Source organism: Artemia franciscana, chromosome 15, assembly GCF_032884065.1.
Source record: "Artemia franciscana chromosome 15, ASM3288406v1, whole genome shotgun sequence".
NCBI lineage: Eukaryota > Metazoa > Arthropoda > Branchiopoda > Anostraca > Artemiidae > Artemia > Artemia franciscana.
The window spans coordinates 41,645-62,431 of record NC_088877.1 but is presented as its reverse complement, the minus strand read 5'-3'; the positions used below and the strand labels follow the sequence as shown (position 1 = coordinate 62,431).

Genomic DNA, 20,787 nt, shown 5'->3' with positions numbered 1-20,787 from the left:
GCCAAAGTTTTAACATTGGTTAATATTGCTTCAATGTGGTTAATATTTATGGTTAATATAGTTCATATAATATTTAGGTTGATATGGTTACTTTTAGTTGTAACATGGTTAACATTTATAGTTATATGGTTAATATGGGTTATATGGTTATCTGGTTAATATGGTTAACGTAACATTTAGGGAAATATTGTTAATATTAGTTTTAATATGGTTATATTTATAGTTATATGGCTAATATTGGTTATACGATTATCTGGTTAATATGGTTGATATTGGTTATATGGTTAATATAATATTTAGGTTAATATGAATAATATTGGTTATATGGTTATCTGATTATATGGTTAATTATAATATTTAGGTTCATATGGTTAATATTAGTTATATTGTGGTTAGTACTTACGGTTATATGGTTAATATTATCTAAAAAGACACCCATCCCATCTTGCAAAAAAATCTCCAAAAAATTACAAAACAACATCTTTGCAACAGGTGACACGAGCAGAAGTTTCAAATCTGAAATCACTATTTTGTCTTAAAGTGGATGGGTCCTAAATTTCAGATACATTCGCAAAAATATTTTGCGAAGTTCTGTGAGCTGTTTGGGTAGTCATATGGTTTGAAGTGACCAATTACTTTCACTTCCTTATTCATTAGTTCCTTGTGAAATACTATTGGTGGGTCTGAAGATTTGTTTTTACCATTTGAGATTAAAATTAAATTATTTCAGTGACAATGTTTGGTTCCATGCTTGGGACTGTCCCAAGTATTGGTACTTGGGACATGTCCCAGGTATGACAACTATAAACAGATATGAAATAGCCAGTATTAATTTGCTTTGACATTTTAAGATATCTTGACATTTTGGAAGTCTGTGAGTTAGCCTATGAGTATACAAGAAAAAATAGACTGTTGTATCGTTCAAGTTGGAATGACAAGAAAACAGGTGGCACAAAGGGTATTATGGATTATTTCACAAAATGAAGGTCTTTCACCCAGAAAACCTGAAGCAACTAGCCTTTTCAGGGGAACCAGTTTTAACCGCTACAATGTCAGCATATTCTTCTCCAAGCTATGTTACGACCAGGTATACTTTCTCTCCCCATAGTAATATGGCTGAGAGTACCTCCGACCACTGTACAAAGGCCACTCAAGATCATTGCTGAGATAGGAATGCGTCAAGTTGGAAAAGCAACTGCTGCAGATAGAGGACAGACTGTGACAATTCTTTCCTGAATTTCAGCATCTGGAAATTCATTTCCACTAATACTGGTCTTCCTAATAGAAAAGACAACAGCAAGGATAACTTCATGGGCTTTATCTGCTACTGATTCTTTTGTTAGTGACACTGGCTAGACTACATCTTCAGATTTCATTGATTTTCTTCATCACTTTGTCTCTACTGTACAGCCAAGCGAAGAGAAGCCTCAGCTACACATTATGGATAATCACAAATCTCACGTATCATTTGAAGCCATCCAGGTATCAAAAGATGACCATCCGATCATCTTAATCTTGCCTCCACATACATTACAGAAACCCCAACCACTTGATCTTGAGGTCTTCGACTCTCTGAGATACCATTACAACAAAGCTATTTGCAGTTTCACTGTGTGAAATGCCCCAGTTTTTTAGCGTTGCTTATTCCCTTTCATCTATCTCGTCGAGCACCACTGCAGTTTTCAAACAACAGGTATTTGCCCATTTATTGACAACTTTTTGCCATCAGCTGTAACTGACCAACCATTGGGTGAGCCTGCATCTGACCCATGAGATGAAGATATGACTTCCTCAAATCCAGAACCAGAGGGTGGTTTAGCCTCTCAACACACACAAGTTCCGTGACCTTCAATTCAGACAATTTCACCAGTCATGATACAGCCATCTCCAAATGCTTGACTGAGGAAGGCTATATAAAGAGCTCAACCAAAAGGAGTCTACAGAATACTGATGTATACTCCAGAAAAAAAAACCTGAGGAGCAGGCTACACTTTCAAAAGCTGAGAAATTGAAAGAGGCTCTCACAAACCCTCATTCAAAATCCAATTATCATAGAAAATCAGTCGTTATTGAGAGTGACAACAGCCCAGAGAAGACTTCAATCTTGGAAGATGTTTCAGGAGCCAATGGAACAGATCCAAAGGATGAACCTTTAGTCGAGAGGAGCCTTGCTTTTTCTACTTTAAATTTTAGCAACTTTCTTTTGGTTTTTCATACAGAAACAAAAAAAATTACCAGTAGTTTATAACTGCAGAAAAAATTGCTCCAATCATTAAGTTTGTCCCTACCGATGCTTGCTACTAGTATAGTTTCACTGATATCACAGCTCTCTTGCCAAATCCTGAGCCTTCAGGACGACCACAAGATCAGCAGGACATTCTGCATTTCCTCTTGATCTATCAGGATTTAGTATACTATAAACACATGATGAGTGCTTTTCTTAATTCTTATTTTACACCTATGTACTTGATAAGGGTCTTTTTATGTACTTAATAAGAAACATATTAGGGTCTGTCCCAAGTATGGTTTACCACTTCTCCCAAAATTGCAGAAAATAGAGGTAGTGGAACAAATACATTTCCTTAAAAACTGAACGAGCTCCATGTTTAAGACCTTGGGAATAGCTTTCATAGTTAATGGAAAGATCATGAGAAATTTTACTTTCTCATCACAAAGCATGAGGGAGTTGGAAAGCAAACAAAAAAAATTGTTCAAAAATAGATACTCTCCCCTAATGAAAAACTAAGAGAGAAAAACGGGTTGAATTCAAATAAAGTGACAATGAAATGATAAAAAAAAGCAAAACAATCTATATATATAAAAATAAGTTGTCTGTGGATCTGTGGATCGTGGATCAGGTGACGTCACCTGAAAAAACTGGATCAGGTGACGTCAAAACTGAAAAAACTAAAAAAAAGGCAAAAACTACAAAAAAAACTAAAAACTAATAAAAAAAATAAAAAAGCTAAAAAACTAAAAAATCTAAAAAAAGGCAAAAACTACAAAAAAAACTAAAAACTAATAAAAAAGCTAAAAAACTAAAAAAACTAAAAAAAGGCAAAAACTACAAAAAAAACTAAAAACTAATAAAAAAAAATAAAAAAACTAAAAAACTAAAAAAAGATAAAAAACTAAAAAAACTAAAAACTAAAAAAACTAAAAAAAAGGAAAAAACTGAAAAATAAGCTAAAATAAAGGTAAAAACCAATAAAAAACTAAAAAAAAACTGAAAAAACTAAAAAAAGGCAAAAACTACAAAAAAAACTAAAAACTAATAAAAAAAGTAAAAAAGCTAAAAAACTAAAAAAACTAAAAAAACTAAAAAAAGGTAAAAAACTAAAAAAAAATAAAAAATAAAAAAAAACTAAAAAAAAGGAAAAAACTGAAAAATAAGCTAAAATAAAGGTAAAAACCAATAAAAAACTAAAAAGAAAAAAAGGAAAAAACTAAAAAAAATTTTCATCTAAAAAACTAAAAAAAACTAAAAAAGGTAAAAACTAAAAGAACTAAAAAAGAAAAAAATAAATGACGACACTCAAAGAAAAAGCGACCAGGACAAAAGGAATGTTCGATTAGCAATCAACAAAGCACCGGGACACAGGGAGTATAAATGACGACCAGGACATAAGTAAAAAAAAAAAACTAACAAAACTAAAAAGAAGGTAAAAACTACAAAAAAACTAAAAAGAAAAAAACTAAAAAAAGGCAAAAACTACAAAAAAAAACTAAAAACTAATAAAAAAGCTAAAAAACTAAAAAAACTAAAAAAAGGCAAAAACTACAAAAAAAACTAAAAACTAATAAAAAAAATAAAAAAGCTAAAAAAGTAAAAAAACTAAAAAAAACTAAAAAAAGGTAAAAAACTAAAAACTAAAAAAAAACTAAAAAAGGAAAAAACTGAAAAATAAGCTAAAATAAAGGTAAAAACCAATAAAAAACTAAAAAAAAAACTGAAAAAACTAAAAAAAGGCAAAAACTACAAAAAAAAATAAAAACTAATAAAAAAAGTAAAAAAGCTAAAAAAAACTAAAAAAATAAAAAAACTAAAAAAAAGTAAAAAACTAAAAAAAATAAAAAATAAAAAAAAACTAAAAAAAAGGAAAAAACTGAAAAATAAGCTAAAATAAAGGTAAAAACCAATAAAAAACTAAAAAGAAAAAAAGGAAAAAACTAAAAAAAATTTTCATCTAAAAAACTAAAAAAAACTAAAAAAGGTAAAAACTAAAAGAACTAAAAAAGAAAAAAATAAATGACGACACTCAAAGAGAAAGCGACCAGGACAAAAGGAATGTTCGATTAGCAATCAACAAAGCACCGGGACACAGGGAGTATAAATGACGACCAGGACATAAGTAAAAAAAAAAACTAACAAAACTAAAAAGAAGGTAAAAACTACAAAAAAACTAAAAAGAAAAAAAAACTAAAAACTAATAAAAAAACTAAAAAATCTAAAAATCTAAATAAACTAAAAAAGAAAAAAAAAGGAAAAAAATAAAGGAGAAAAACAAAACTAAAAAACGAATGTATATACAGACCGGGACACCGGGATACAAATGACGACCGGGACACAGGGAATATAAATGACGACCGGGACACAGGGACACAACTACAACGGGGACACCGGGGGAAACAGGGGGATATAAATGACGACCGGGACACCGGGACAGGGAATGGTCGATTAGCAATCACCATCAACAAAGCTCAAGGGCAATCATTAGAATCATGAGGTATAGATCTGAATACAGATTGTTTTCCCATGGACCATTATATGTTGCATGTTCAAGAGTCGGTAAACCTGACAATCTATTTATATGCAAAGACAATGGGACAGCAAAGAATGTTGTATATTCGCAAGTTTTACGTAGTTAAAACCATATATATATATATATATATATATATATATATATATATATATATATATATATATATATATATATATATATATATATATATATATATATATATATATATATATATATATATATATATATCTATATTCACAGGTGGGACATAGGGACACAACTACAATGGCGCGTAACTATTATGGCGCGTAACGACTTACGCGCGCGGGGGGGGCTTGGGGGGTTGCGAAGCGCCCCCACCAACTAGGTGTTGGGGTGGCACGAAGCGCCACCCCAACAGCTAGTTAATTAATAAGAACATCAAAATATTTCACTTCCACATCCAGGAGCCATTTTGAACGGCGAAAAAAGAACAAAGAGAAAGAAATGGTTAAATAATCTAAAGAAAAAGACCAAAAATAACACACAAGATAAGGAAAAAAAGACAAACAAATAAATAAAACTCACATCTTGATAAAATTCCAAAAAAATGGCAAAACTGTACTATTAAGATGCAAGTTTTGTATATTTGCTTGTGTACTACTTTTTTCTTTAGATGATTTAGCTTTTTTTTTCTCTTTGTTCTTTTTTCCCCCGTTGAAAAAAGGCTCCCGGTTGTGGATTTGAAATATTCGGATGTTTTATTAATTAATTGTTTTTGTTGTTTGTATTTTCATTTCATCCTCACTGCTTTATTTAAATCAAACCCATTTCCCTCCCTTAATTTTCTGTATATGGAAAACCAGTGTGGTCTAACAAATTATGAAGGCAGTAACTTAATATCCTGGCAGTTCTTGATTAATTTCACTTACTCTATTTTGACAGTTGAAAGCGAAAATTCCCTTTTGATTTATTTCTAACCCCCCTTGGCATTTCCTAAGAATTTTGACCTAATGCCCTTACCACTTCTGAGATATTGTACACACCATGTTGACAATCTAGATCCACATAGTGTCTTTTGATTCAGTTCAATACCCTCTCCACCCAACATTCCCTGAGAGTTTCAACTTAATACTATTAGCCATTCCAGAAATATTGGAGATACGGCGTTTTGCAACCTGGATCAATATAGTATCTATAGTTTAACATTCTCTAAAAATTTCAACTTGATACCCTTAACTTTTCTTGGGATATTACAGACGTGCCAGTTTGTCAACCTGGATATATATGCTATTTTTTATTTAGTATAATATCCCCCTTAGAATTCCTGAGTTTCAACTTGATACTCATAACTGTTATGTTGGCCAATATAGATACGCTAAGATAATCACTTTAAAAACATGATATATTTTTGCGGTATTATCTGAACAGCTTCACAGATTTAACATACGAATGGCGATGAATCATTAACTTTATACAAAAGCAGTAATAAATAATTTATTATTAACAACAAAAAATTTAATCAGAAGCATATCTATGGCTAACCTTATGAGGGCATGCTGCTAAATAATGGCAACAAATAATGAAAATAAAAATAATTAATAGGATTGGGTCAATGAAATATATTTTGTCCAAGGGATGAAATGCTGTTTAGAGTTTCACACATACAAAACATTACACTTCATGACCAAGAATGCTGTAACAATTTCCAAGGGGCTAACAAGGGGCAACAATGTTCAAGGGGCTAAATGCTGTTTAAAGTTTAACATAAACAACCAAACACATTCAAGACATTACACTTCATGACCAATAATACTATAGCCATTTTTCTATTTTCTCTCATTTTTTGTTATATCTTAATATCAACTGAAGTTAAATAGATAAAAAAAATATAAACAGAACTATGCTAAAATAATCCCATTCCATCTATTTGTATACTTGTATACAAATTCTGGACAAGTATACTTGTCCAGAAGCTTCACGCATTACTCTGACGCATTAATCTGATATTTTTTGTTTATTTACAAGTCCAATATAAAAATACAAAAGAAGAAGTGGAGGTTGTTAGAAATAAAAAAATTAAACATTATAAATCACTTGAAGCACTATCAAACAGTTCGTGGTAACGAACTGTAGTAAGGAGCGACCCGGCTCAATAGTAACCAAAACTCTAAAAAATTGAATTTTGATATCAATAGCTACATCAAAAGAATCGCATTTTAATGCTGATTTTAAATATATAAGTTTCATCAAGTTTACTCTTACCCATCAAAAGTTACGAGCCTGAGAAAATTTGCCTTATTTAAGAAAATAGGGAGAAACACCCTCTAAAAGTTGTGGGATCTTAACGAAAATGACACCATCAGATTCAGCGTATCAGAGAACCCTACTATAGAAGTTTCAAGCTCCTATCTACAAAAATGTGGAATTTTGTATTTTTTGCCAGAAGACAAATCACGGGTGCGTGTTTATTTGTTTGTTTTTTGTTTTTTTTTTTTTTTTCCCAGGAGTCATCGTATCGACCAAGTGGTCCTAGAATGTCGCAAGAGGGCTCATTCTAACGGAAATGAAAAGTTCTAGTGCCCTTTTTAAATGACCGAAAAAATTGGAGGGCATCTAGGCCCCCTCCCACGCTCATTTGTTTCCCAAAGTCAACGGATCAAAATTTTGAGATACCCATTTTGTTCAGCATAGTTGAAAACCATAATAACTATGTCTTTGGGGATGACTTACTCCCCCACAATTCCTGGGGGAGGGGCTGCAAGTTACAAACTTTGACCAGTGTTTACATATAGTAATGGTTATTGGGAAGTGTACAGACGTTTTCAGGGGGATTTTATTTTGTTTGGGGGTGGGGTTGAGGAGAGGGGGCTATGTTGGAGGATCTTTCCTTGGAGGAATCTGTCATGGGGGAAGAAAAATTCAATGAAAAGGGCGCAGGATTCTCTAGCATTACTATAAGAAAACAATGAAAAATAAACATGAAAACGTTTTTTCAAATGAAAGGAAGAAGTAGCATTGAAACTTAAAACGAACAGAGATAATTACGCATATGAGGGGTTCTAAAAATACTTTAGCATAAAGAGCGAGGTATTTAGGAGGAGATAAATACCTTGCTCTTTATGCTAAAGTATTTTTAGTAATCTCAACTATTTATTCTACGGCCTTTCTGATTCAGGGGTCATTCTTAAAGAATTGGGACAAAACTTACGATTTAGTGTAAAGAGCGAGGTATTAACGAGGGTACAAACCCCCTCGTATACATAATAAAAATATAAGGTTATGAAAGTTTGTTACGTAAGTTAATTCTTAAGTTACGTGTATTTTTTACTAATAAAAACGTTCATTAAAAATTAAAAGTTCTAGTTGCCTTTTTAAGTAACCGAAAAATTGGAGGGCAGCTAGGCCTCCTTCTCCACCCCTTATTTCTCAAAATCGTCTGATCAAAACTAAGAGAAAGCCATTTAGCCAAAAAAAGAATTAATATACCAATTTCATTTTAATAATTTATGTGCGGAGAGCCAAAACCAAACATGCATTAATTAAAAAACGTTCAGAAATTAAATAAAAAAAAAACTAATTTTTTTAGCCGAAAGTAAGGAGCGACATTAAAACTTAAAACGAACAGAAATTACTCCGTATATGAAATGTGTTGTCCCCTCCGCAATCCCTCGCTCTTTACGCTGAAGTTTGACTCTTTGCCACAATTCTACTTTTTAAAACAATTAAAAGCTTTAGCGTAAAGAGGGAGGGATTGCGGAGGGGACAACCCATTTCATATACGGAGTAATTTCTGTTCGTTTTAAGTTTTAATGCCGCTCCTTACTTTCGGCTAAAAAAAAATAGTTTTTTTTTATTTAATTCACGGGAAAGAGGCACGATGCGCGACTTTACTGTTACTGATTTATGCTTAACACGGAGCTCAATACTATCTAAATGATGGAAAGGATCCCGGACATGGAAATTCTGAATTATTGTTGAGTTACTGTGCCTAGAAGGAAGGTATAGGAAATATTTACAAAACTTGAATAATAGTTTCTAAGACGTGACATATCACTTCCCTCAGGAAGAGGAGCACTCTTGACAAACACGTAACGTGGGGGAGGGGGCAACACAAAACGAGAAATCTTTCCAAGATCTTTCCGGCAACATGTACCCCCATTTGGTACCATTAAACCATAACTCGACCAGAAACTTCCACTATTTGACAGCATATTAAAGTTTTTAATTGTTTTAAAAAGTAGAATTGTGGCAAAGAGTCAAACTTTAGCGTAAAGAGCGAGGGACTGCGGAGGGGACAACCCATTTCATATATGGAGTAATTTCTGTCGTTTTAAGTTTTAATGTCGCTCCTTACTTTCAGTTAAAAAAAAAACAAGTTTTTTTTTTATTTAATTTCTGAACGTTTTTGAATTAATGCATGTTTGATTTTGGCTCTCCGCACATAAAATATTGAAATGAAATTAGTATATTAATTTTTTTTTTGGCTAAATGGCTTTCTCTTAGTTTTGATCAGCCGATTTTAAGAAATAAGGGGTGGGGAAGGAGGCCTAGCTGCCCTCCAATTTTTCGGTTACTTAAAAAGCTACTACAACTTTTAATTTTCAACGAACGTTTTTATTAGTAAAAAATATACGTAACTTAAGAATTAACTTACGTAACAAACTTTTCAAAGTTTGTAACTTGCAGCCCCTCCCCCAGCGATTGTGGGGGAGTAAGTCATTCCCAAAGACATAGTTATTATGGTTTTCGACTATGTGGAACAAAATGGCAATCTCAAAATTTTAATCTGTTGACTTTTGGAAAAAAATTAGCGTGGGAGGGGGCCTATTTGCCCTCCAATTTTTTTATCACTTAAAAAGGGCACTAGAACTTTTCATTTCCGTAAGAATGAGCCCTCTTGCGACACTCTAAGACCACTTGGTCAATACGATGACCCCTGGGGAAAAGAAAAAAAACAACAAACAAACAAATAAACACGCACCTGTGATTTGTCTTCTGGCAAAAAATATGTAATTCCACTTTTTTTAGATAGGAACTTGAAATTTTTGCTATAGAGTTCTCTGATATGACGAATGCGATTGTGTGATTTTCTTTAAGATTCTATGTCTTTTAGGGGATGTTTCCCCCTTTTTCGAAAATAGGGCAAATTTTCTCAGGCTCGTAACTTTTGATGGGTAAAACTAAACTTGATGAAACTTGAGCCGGGTCGCTCCTTACTACAGTTCTTTACCACGAACTGTTTGAAAAGAAAATAATTCGGTATTTCGAGGCTTCTGACATTATTACTGCTTTGCGGAAGTTAGGCTCAAAATTGGAAAAGGATTATATTTTTCTCTGGGCCCCTTCAACCTCTTAGTTCGTTTATTTTCCTGTTAGTTTTCACCTGTTTTCGCTTTATAGTTGTGTTATCTCTTAGCAGTTCTTTCTTTTTTTTGAGTTATGGTTGTGATATATACGTTTTATCGCTCGTATAGTTGTGTTATTTTCAAATTATACTCCATAATAGAGATGCTCCGAAGACCCAACATTGTATATTAAGCTCTGAATTTGACGTTTTTTTCTAACGTGACCAGATTCGTCCTGCGCCCTTTTCATTGAATTTTTTCCCCATGACATATTCCTCCAAGGAAAGATCCTCCCAAATAGCCCCCTCCCTCAACCCTACCCCCAAAACAAAAAAAAAATCCACCTGAAAACGTCTGTACACTTCCCAATAACCATTATTATATGTAAACACTGGTTGAAGTTTGTAACTTGCAGCCCCTCCCCCAGGGACTGTGGGAGAGTAAGTCATCCCCAAATACATAGTTATTATGATTTTCGAGTATGCTGAACAAAATGGCTATCTCAAAATTTTGATCCGTTGACTTTGGGAAAAAATGAGCGTGGGAGGGGGCCTAGATGCCCACCAATTTTTTTGGTCACTTAAAAAGGGCACTAGAACTTTTCATTTCCGTTAGAATGAGCCCTCTTGCGACATTCTAGGACCACTTGGTCGATACGATGACCCCTGGGGGGAAAAAAAAACAAACAAACAAATAAACACGCATCCGTGATTTGTCTTCTGGCAAAAAATACAAAATTCCACATTTTTGTAGATAGGAGCTTGAAAATTCTACAGTATGGTTCTCTGATACGCTGAATCTGATGGTGTAATTTTCGTTAAGATTCTACAACTTTTAGGGGGTGTTTCCCCCTATTTTCTTAAATAAGGCAAATTTTCTCAGGCTCGTAACTTTTGATGGGTAAAACTAAACTTGATGAAACTTATATATTTAAAATCAGCATTAAAATGCGATTCTTTTGATGTAGCTATTGGTATCAAAATTCTATTTTTTAGAGTTTTGGTTACTATTGAGCCGGGTCGCTCCGTTCGTTACCACGAACTGTTTGAAAATACTTAGAACCAGAGAGCTGAATTATTAACTCAGTACTCAACCGGTAGACGTTTATTTATTTCTCATTGTTAGATTAGATTTCACCTGGTTATAGGAATTTATGATACCTTAAGACCTGTCTTAATGGGTTTAGTGGTTTGTTTTAGTTGGCAAAAAATGGTAACCTTTCATTTTTGGACGCAAACATTAAAACTGCTAATAATCCTAAATTAGAGCATATTTTATTTATTCATCTTAGTAGCCTATTGAAGCAATGCCTGAATACAGATTCAGAATAGCTATTTGCTTCAAAGGAGAGAAATGCACGGTCTTCTCAAACCGTGTTATAACGTGTTAATAAGAAGATTCATAAAAAAAAACGAAACTGTCCTCTAATTATCTTATGTATGAAAGGCTAAATAAGCTTTTCGTAATTTGTGTAGAAGCTTCCCAAGGTGTAAAAAAAATTCTCGCGTCTGAGAAATTTAAATGCTACTATTAATATTAACAACTCACTTCATCAGGCAATGAGGCCAACACAGCTGCACAGGTATCTCCTCCATCCCAACCTATTCAAATTTTCCCTCTTTACAACCTCTCAAAAGTTCCCTTTTCCTTTAAATCTTTCCCAATGACATCACCCAGCCCTTTCAGGGACCATCTACTTTTCGTCTAGTCCTAGATGGTTGGTTAAAGAGCACGATCTTTGGTAATCTGTCATCCTTCATCCACAGAACGTATCCAAGCCATCTCAACCTTTTTCTCATTATAACCCTCAAAAATGGGATAGAACTACATTTTTCCTACTGCTTACTGTTTGAAATATGGTCAGTCATAAAGGTGCTCAAAGGAATCCCTAGAAAATTCCTCTAGAAGGCATACAACTAGTTCTCCTCTGTCTATCAAACACCCACATTTCAGGACCATACTTGACCACTGTCATCACTGTAACTTTCTATGTTCCTATCTTGGTTTGCAGACTTATTTTCCAAGCTTTTTTCAATTGTGAAAAAACATTCCGAACCTTGGCTGTTCTGCTTCTAACGTCTTCACTGCAACCACAATCTTAGCTAGTAATACTATCTAGTAATAGTAATTTACAATAGTAAAGTAAGTAAAACTATCTGCTTGATTGATCTTCTCAACTTGACATCACCTTTCTACCCTCATAAATTCCTAGTCTAAGCAATTTAACCCTCTTAACATAAATTTTTAAACCTAATCAAAGGAAAACAGAAATGGTGTAACGAATTTGAGTTGTGATTTGAATTGAATCATATTGAAACAAAAATCCTGATCAAAAAGATCATTGAAAAAATTTAAGATGGACGAGTGTAGAAAGAAAATTTTTAAACAATTGTTACTTTGATTTTCATTTTGTTGCATTATGTTGTGTTCTTAACACAACATACTAAACATGTACACATGACTTTTCTTTGTGTGTGTGTTTGGGCCTAATAGTAAACACAAATTTATGTGATAGTTTGTACAAGAATTGCCCAGGAATTCAAGAAAATTTAGCATATCAGGGGGGCCGAGTCCCCTCCCTGCTGCTTATGTAATGCAGCACAAGGGATACGTAGGCAAGAAGAAGACTCGAAAATGAGCTTTACATTGCAAAGACCCGTTCTCTATGCAAAAAAAAGGAATAAAAGGGGGACAAAGACAAAACCCTCTATAGCCATCAACATTTGTTACATGCAACATTTTTGGTAAGAAACCCTAGTTTTGAACTTCCATGACAGACCTTGACATAACTGTACTAAAGAGAATAACGGTGATACATAAAACTATAAAGAATAAGAACAACAAATAATGGTATAGGGACTAACCTCTAATAAAGTCAATATCAAGAAGTTCATTTTTCAATTTGGCAGTTTTCTTTGGTATGTTAGACAGCCCCTGTAATATCCGAAATTCAACTGATTCTTCCCAAAAATCTCTATTGTAAGCTCCTATTTTTCCTTGGTACCTAGAAATAAAATAATTAATAATAATAATAATAATAAAATAATTAGTTGATCAAAAAACATATTAATACATGTGAATCATCATCAGTAAACGAATGAGTGCAAAGGTAATGGGGCAATAACTCCCCCTTTAAAGCCTTAAAAATCTATAAATGTTCTAAAAATGGAGGATTTGATGATGTGTCACAAATGGGTAAGTATTTCAACATGTACAGAGCTTTGACAGTTGTCATCTTCAAAGGAAATCTCTTGCTAATGAAATTTATTTTGGACAATAATGGAGGGTGGTGAATAAGTGCAAAATGGGAAAATTCTACAGGATACATAAGAAACTTTGTCATTAAATTTTGAGATTTTGAAAGGGCATGTCCCCTCTCTTTGAAAGCAAGCTTATACTGCATACAACAAGGATAGGCAAAAATTTCTACTAAAGTTTGTCCAGAAGTCCCTCCTCCTCCAGAAAAAATATTAAATCCAGTTCTCAAATTTTGACCCTGTTTACCATTTGTACACAACAAAAGACAGTAAAATTCTAAATTGAATTCAACACAATATTAACAGATCATGGTTGAAGGAAAAGCTGCAACATAGTAAAGAGCCAAGCCCCATAGTTTAAAAAAAAATTAAAAACTGTCGGATAATAAAAAAAAATGTTATTTGTATCTAATTCAGGAATGGTAACTACTATTTCAATTAGTTTTAATAGTAAAAGTTTATTGCAAAAACAAATTTATGGAAATTTCAAAAAATAGCCTAAAACACCTCAAAAATGGCATCAGATAAAAACAAAAAATATACCATTGAACTCACTATTTTCAGAAACTCCCATACAGAAAACTTACACCACACCACCTGAATAAATTGTAAAAATCACTTTTTTGGTTGGGTTGCTCTTCTTCTTTTTTTCTTTTTTTTGCTTTTCTTTCAATCACCACTATATGTCTAAAATACAATGCACAAAGAAAAATAAAACATGTCGGTAGCCATTTTACAATTATACTACTAGTGCTCCTGAAATATTACTGACAGAAAGCCTATAAACTAAGATTATTCAGAATTTTCGGCAAACAGAAATGATATGTCTCCAAAATACATTTTTTTTTTTTTTTACAAAAGACAGCAAATAAAAATTACGAGCATGGTGAGAAAAAGCAACCTCAGGCAGCAGAAAAGAAAAGGGTACAACAATGATATTTTGAAAAGCTGAGCACAATACAATATAAGTACAAATTTAGATAAATGATTTTTTAATTTTTCTGAAGGAGAGAGGACACTGATTCCAGAGAAACATGCTCTATCCCACTCTTGATTTGGGGGCATTACTATAAGGATTATAATCACAGCAGACTGAAAACAGAATATATTTGTTTACTGAAAACAAAAATATTTCTTAAATAATTTTTGTTTTAAAACATTAATGTATCAAAAATTACTAAGCCTTCCACCAATAAATATCATTATATTTTAACATCAGACTACTTTCATTAGTTCTGTTCATTAATCTTCGTTATTATTGTGATTTTCTTATTTTTATGTTGATATTTACACAAATAAAATTCAGCCTGTTCACAATAAATTGCATTTTCAATGAAATGCAATTGCATTTCAAGCTATTCAAAGATTTTGACAAGGAAGGAAGATAACATATAGTACCACTCTTACATGTAGGCTACCCATTGATTAGACCAGAGACATAATTTTGTAGTTGTGCTGTTGTTGATGCTATTAAAAATTAAACACTAATTAAAAATTAAAAAACTAAAATTAAAAATTAAAACACTCTGTTTGAAATAAAACATATTTTTGTAAAGTACAAACATCACTTTTCTTTATAAAAACAAACTGAAAATATTAAACAAATAATAAAATATGACAAATAAAAACAAACTGCTTGAAATACAAATTATAAACCTCAAATGATTCTCTTGATGTTAGCCCTAATCCTTTTTTGTTGAAGTTTTACATGGTTATTCATTTTAGTGTTCATTTGTTTTGGGGTCACCCTTATTCATTCATAGTAATTTATGTTCGTTTTAAAGGTGAGTTACTACAAGACTTTATTCCAAATGCTTTATTGGTGTTGGAGCAGTATTATAAGGAAAAGACCCCTTACTCTATAAGGGCTCAAAAGAACATCAAAAAGGGTTTACAGAGGGCTTTTACATAAACTACATGAATTGTGACTAGCAATTTTACTATTGTTAGTAATTCTGGCAAACAAACCTATTTCTGCATAGAAGCAGAAACTCTTTACTTACAATTGTTAGTATAAAATTATTATCAGGTTTGATGCTTCACTTTGAGCAGGAGATTCGGAATTTTAACTTGATAAAAATAAAAATATATAATAATAATTTTATTACCCACTGAATACAAAATAAAAGTTCAGTAGACTAAACAATAAAATGAAAAAAATATGCTAAATGAATATGACAAAAGAAAAAAATAATAATCACACATTGCAAAATGCTTGGATAAGTTCCCATATATAGCTTCAAATTACTATTGCTTTAATAGTCTGAATTTTCTCCAAGCCCTGTCTACCTTTTTGTGCAGACTCCTTTTGAAGCTTTTCTTATCTTTCTCTTAACAGTAGGCCTAAATGAATTCAGATTTTAGGTCTAATGAAGAGTTTTAGACCTAAAACTCTCAGCTCTTGACATTACTCCAAACTTAATTATTTCACATAGGCCTTAAGAAAGTTTGGCTCTAAGGATATCCCTCTTTTTATGCCAAGATGCAAAGGCTTTCAAGAGGTAAAACGTGGAGTTGCAGATGATAGAGCCCCTCCTCGCCTGCAAATCCCCTTCCTTTAGACAATTTTCAAAAGGCAGGTGTACCCTATTTAATTATATTTAGAATTCATTCCCACATGTATTTACAGGTCAAAGCCTCAGGAGGGAGGAGACGGTTAAAGCATATTTTATCAGGGAAATGAGGCACTAAAATAAGAAGTTTGATGCCATTATTTTTCCTTTGAAAGGGCCCTAGGACCAAACTTGGAGGATAAGAGTAGCTCCTCTCTAAGTCATTGAGCTGTTAGTTAACCTATACCATAGTAGGCAAAGTGTGCATTTTAGTTTTCTAAAGTCTTTACTTACACTTCCACAAATCTATCAAATAAGAAGTTAAAGCAAACAACAAAAAAGTGCATTTTAAAGCTTCTACCCTCTCCCCTTCTGCAAGTATACAAGACAAAAATTGGGCATAAATATTCAAGCACAATCACAAATTTTCACATCTTTGAACCTCATAGGGAGGGAATGAAGCCCACCCAACCACCAAGAATGATCTTTGTAACAGCATATTCATATTGACTTTTGGTTCTTTGTGTTATAATCTCAGCTTAATTTTGGCAACCTTTCCTCTTCTATGGGTGTACAAAACAAAAAAAAACGGTCATAAATATTGAAGCATAATCACAAAATTTCAAATGGTTGAACCTCAAAGGGAGGGAATGAAGCCCACCCAAGCACCAAGGATGATCTTTGTAACAGCATATTCATATTGACTTTTGATATTTTTGCTCATCTTTGTATCACTATTATCAGGTTCATATACTTTCCAGATCAAGCATAATCCAGCAAACCAAGTGTGTTTCCACTGATTTTATTGCTATGTAGCTAAAGTCAGTATTTGTTTCTATTTAAAGGAGTTCAATTTAATGATCCTGGGTATAAAAAAGAAATATCATCCTTATGTGATCCCTGATTTTAGTCTAGTCACAGGTCTTTTTTTTAGATCTTCTTTTAAGAGCAATCTGAAATTCAATTTTGACGCCAAACATAGCTTATGCTACAAGGTACTTTCAAAGTCCACATTAATCCATTTCAAGTAAATGTAAAAATGCACTTAAGCACATTTTCTAACACTTATAGACGGGTAAAGAATGCCTATTCAAGAAAGAACTAAGTTTCTAGGCAAGGGGCTTTTCACTTTCTTCAAAAACCTTTGAACTAAGTAAACAAGACTTTCATGAATGATTCCGTCCTGCCTCCGTCCTGCTTTGTGTTAGTAGAAACATTGAATCTATTCTAGATTTCTTGTAGTATAGATTCCTTTGTGAGTCTCTTCTTCTTTTTCTTTTTTCGTCTTCTCATCTACTCTATATTGAACTATTGTGCATTTTTTTAGGACAAAAAGATATTAGTTGATTGAAAATATAATTCCTTCAGTTTTAGAAAATCTTGGAAAAACAAAGGCTTTTATTCCAAATCAAAGAGAAATTCAAGAATTTTTTAAACTTTAATAATTGGATAAATACTTTTTTTGTGTCTCATTTAAGCTGTACATCTGTTTCTGATGATTTCACCTGAATTTTGAGGAAATAAGAACGGTCATTATAGTTCAGTGTTCTTTGGAGGCAAAGGGATGGATGTATGTAGCCTACTTAAAAGCATTGGTAAATTTCTACTTTAGTGACTTTTGGCTATCTTGGAAATGGGTTAAGTTGGGAAAATGAAACTTTTGGGGATGAGTTTATAGGCAAAAGTATATCCCAGGAAAGCATTTTGAAGCACCAGCCTCCACTCCTTTTCCCTCTAGAGGGTCCTGAAAATTGCCTACATGACAGGTCTATACCTAATTGAAATTTTGACAAACCAACATTTTACCTTAATTTTCAGTTACCAGTTGCTTTTTCTCTGCCTTTAGTTCTGAAAATGCAATTCCTGTTGAGTAGAATTCTGAGCCATATCAATGTTTTTTCTTCTTCCAAATTTAGGAAATGTATTTCCATATCTTTAAAACCTGAGCAAAGTTGTGAAGCTGAAAACAATTTGGGGTAAAATTCTAGTTGATTGACTTCTTGCTATATCAAAAAGGAGTTAGGTTTGGAAAATAAAACTTTCAGGGATGGGTCTACAGGCTAAAGTATGTCCTGGGAAGGTATTTTGAAATACCTACGGTACCTCTACTCTTTCTCCCTCTAGAGGGTCCTGACCTTTGATGACCTTCAAAAATATGTGTGTTATGAAAGTGAAATCTTGCAAAATAGATCTTTTGCTTGGATGAAGTACAACAAAATTGCTTTCACCTTCACAACTTTCCTCAATCCCAATTTATAAGGTTTCAAAGATATGGAAATATATTTCCTAAATTTTGAAAAAAGAATTGATATGGCTCAGAATTCTACTCGAATGACAGGAATTGCATTTTCAGAACGAAAGGCAGAGAAAAAGCAAATGGTAACTGAAAATTAAGGTAAAATGTGGTTTTGTCAAAATTTCAATATGTATAGACTGGTCATACCCATGGCAGCTCAGAATCTGGGGAGACACTCAGTTATGGAACTACTTGTGAATGGCAATATAGTTAGTACCCCAAAAGATATTGCAGCTGAATTGAATAGTCAATTTAAGTCAGTGTTGACACCTTCAGACCATGCCCCCTTACCAGAATATTCTATTGAGGAACTTATGCAAAAGATAGCCTAACTGTGGTTGCCTCTGATGTTGAGAGTTGTCTGAAGCTGCTTAATCCTAACAAATCAGTTGGCCCTGATGAAGTTCACCCATGAGTATAGAAAGAAGTTCATGCAAAAATAGCCCTTCCCCTTGTGAACATGTTTCAGAAGTCTCTTGATACTAAGCAGATTCCTCAGGACTGGCAGAATGCTAATGTTATACCTGTACACAAAGGGGTAGCTGTAACAGTGTTTCCAATTATTGACCTGTTAGTCTTACATCTGTAGCTGGTAAAATCTTAGAAGGAATTGTGAATATTCACATTGTTGAACACCTGACCACCAATGAGCTGCTCAGTGATAGTCAGTGTGGCTTCAGACATGGATGCTCAGTTGGGACTAGTTTGATTGATGCATATGATTATGTTACTGAGCATCTAGATCAAGCAATCCCTGTCAACTTGGTTCTATTGGATTTTGCAAAAGCCTTCAATAAAGTATGTCACCATTGAATAAGGACCAATTTATTTGCAATTGGAATACATAATGAAATCATAGAATGGGTGCTTCAGTTTCTTTCCAGGAGAAAGCAAAGGGTGAAAATATTTGGAAAAAATGGACTGGTATTCTTTTCAGAATAAGTGGAAGTATTAAGTGGAGTGCCCCAGGGAAACATATTGGGACCAACTTTATTCAACATTTATATTAATGATGCACCAACCACAGTCAAAAATAAAATAAGTCTTTATGCTGATGACTCCAAACTCATTGCACCTGTCAATATGCCCAATAAGAGAGCCTCTATGTAGAATGAACTAAGGGTACTTTCCTAGTGGGCAACTTAGTGGAAAGAAAAATGAGAAATGCCCTTATCATATGTTAGGGATGGATGGATCAAGACAGACTATTATCTTGTGTGAAGTGGAGAGAGACTTGGGGTTCATAGTCAATAAAGAATTAAAATTCACTGTGCACACACAGACTGCTGTAGCCAAAGCATTCCTAACCCTTGGCATTATAAAAAGTACAGTCACTAGTAGGTCACCTATGGTGATGACTAAATTATATAAGGCATTGGTCAGGCCTAATTTGGAGTTTGGCATGTGTGTTGCTAGCCCCCTCAACAAAGGTGACCAGCAGAAGTTAGAAGCAGTTCAGAGACAGGCTACAAAAGCAATTGAGGGATGCAAATACTTAAACTAGCCAACTCATCCAGTCTGAAGAAACTGAAACTCCCCACTCTGGTCTACAGACATAAAAGGGGTGATATTATTATGATGCATAAGCTCCTGAATTCTAACTCTCTATTAAATAAGCCATTTCAACTTGACTGGTCTGCCAGAACTATGGGCCACAGTCAGAAACTATATCAGAAGAGAGCTGCCACTAAACTATGCAATAGCTTCTTCACTAGCAGAATAGTGAGTTTGTGGAATTCACTCACAATAGAAGCAGACACTACCCCTATTACTGCTGCCTTTAAAATAGCTGTTGATGGAAAATGGTCATCAAAGCCATGGCAAACTGAGTGGGATGCTGTTGAGACATCTGACCATCATCATCACTAACCAGCAATTCTACAGGACTTAATCCTTATTTTGCTAGACAATTCAATTTAAGGTAATTTAAGGTCATGTAGGCAAATTTCAGGGCTTTCTAGAGGGAGAAGGTGCAGAGATGGGTACCTCAAAATACCTTCCCAGGATATACTTTAGCCTGTAGACCCATCCCTGAAAGTTTCATTTTCCCAACCCAACCCCTTTGTTTGATAGCCGAAATTCAAAAGTAAAATTTTACCAAAGCATCTTCTCAGGGAATCATTAGGGACCTAGATCCATTTTGATAGTTTCATTCACCTAGCCTAACTCAACTAGGCTTCTTGAAAGGCAGTTCCCAGGCATAGAGGATCTCAGAATTATTCTGAAAAAACTGTTGAAATAAAAAAAAAGAATTAACAAAAAGAGTCCATCCTACCAGGTTAGAATGTGATTTAATCTTAATCCCATACTAGGCTAACACAATTTTTTCTTATGTCTATTTTTGGCTATAGTCTATCCAATTCAAGACCACCATAGATGGCATTAATCACGTCCTTCTCCATCTGAATACATTTGCAAAGTATCACATAAAGAAAAAACCTTGAAGAAAATATATTTATATTCAAATATTTTGTGAAAGGAGGGTTTACTAGTTGATAACTCATTTATTGAAACTCTCACAACAAATTACTGAGATCTGGCCTTCTCTGCTTCCTCAACATGCACGTCAAACCATCTACCGAGAACCAAACATTGGGAACATGCAACTAGGCT

General features: G+C 33.5%; 1 protein-coding gene across 3 annotated transcripts in view; it reads right to left on the bottom strand.

Moving 5' to 3' along the window:
• Positions 1-20,578, bottom strand: part of LOC136036667 (protein phtf-like) — a 168,580-nt gene extending 148,002 nt beyond the window's left edge. For 2 of the 3 annotated variants that reach the window (XM_065718971.1, XM_065718972.1), the window contains exons 1-2: positions 20,450-20,577; positions 12,934-13,073 (exon numbers count right to left, since the gene is read on the bottom strand). In XM_065718971.1, the coding sequence (XP_065575043.1) occupies positions 12,934-13,073; positions 20,450-20,481 (172 nt within the window). In that variant the 5' untranslated portion in view covers positions 20,482-20,577. Of the gene's footprint in view, positions 1-12,933; positions 13,074-20,449 lie in introns of all 3 variants that reach the window. The other variant, XM_065718974.1, reaches the window with a different exon arrangement.
• Positions 20,579-20,787: the final 209 nt, after the last annotated feature.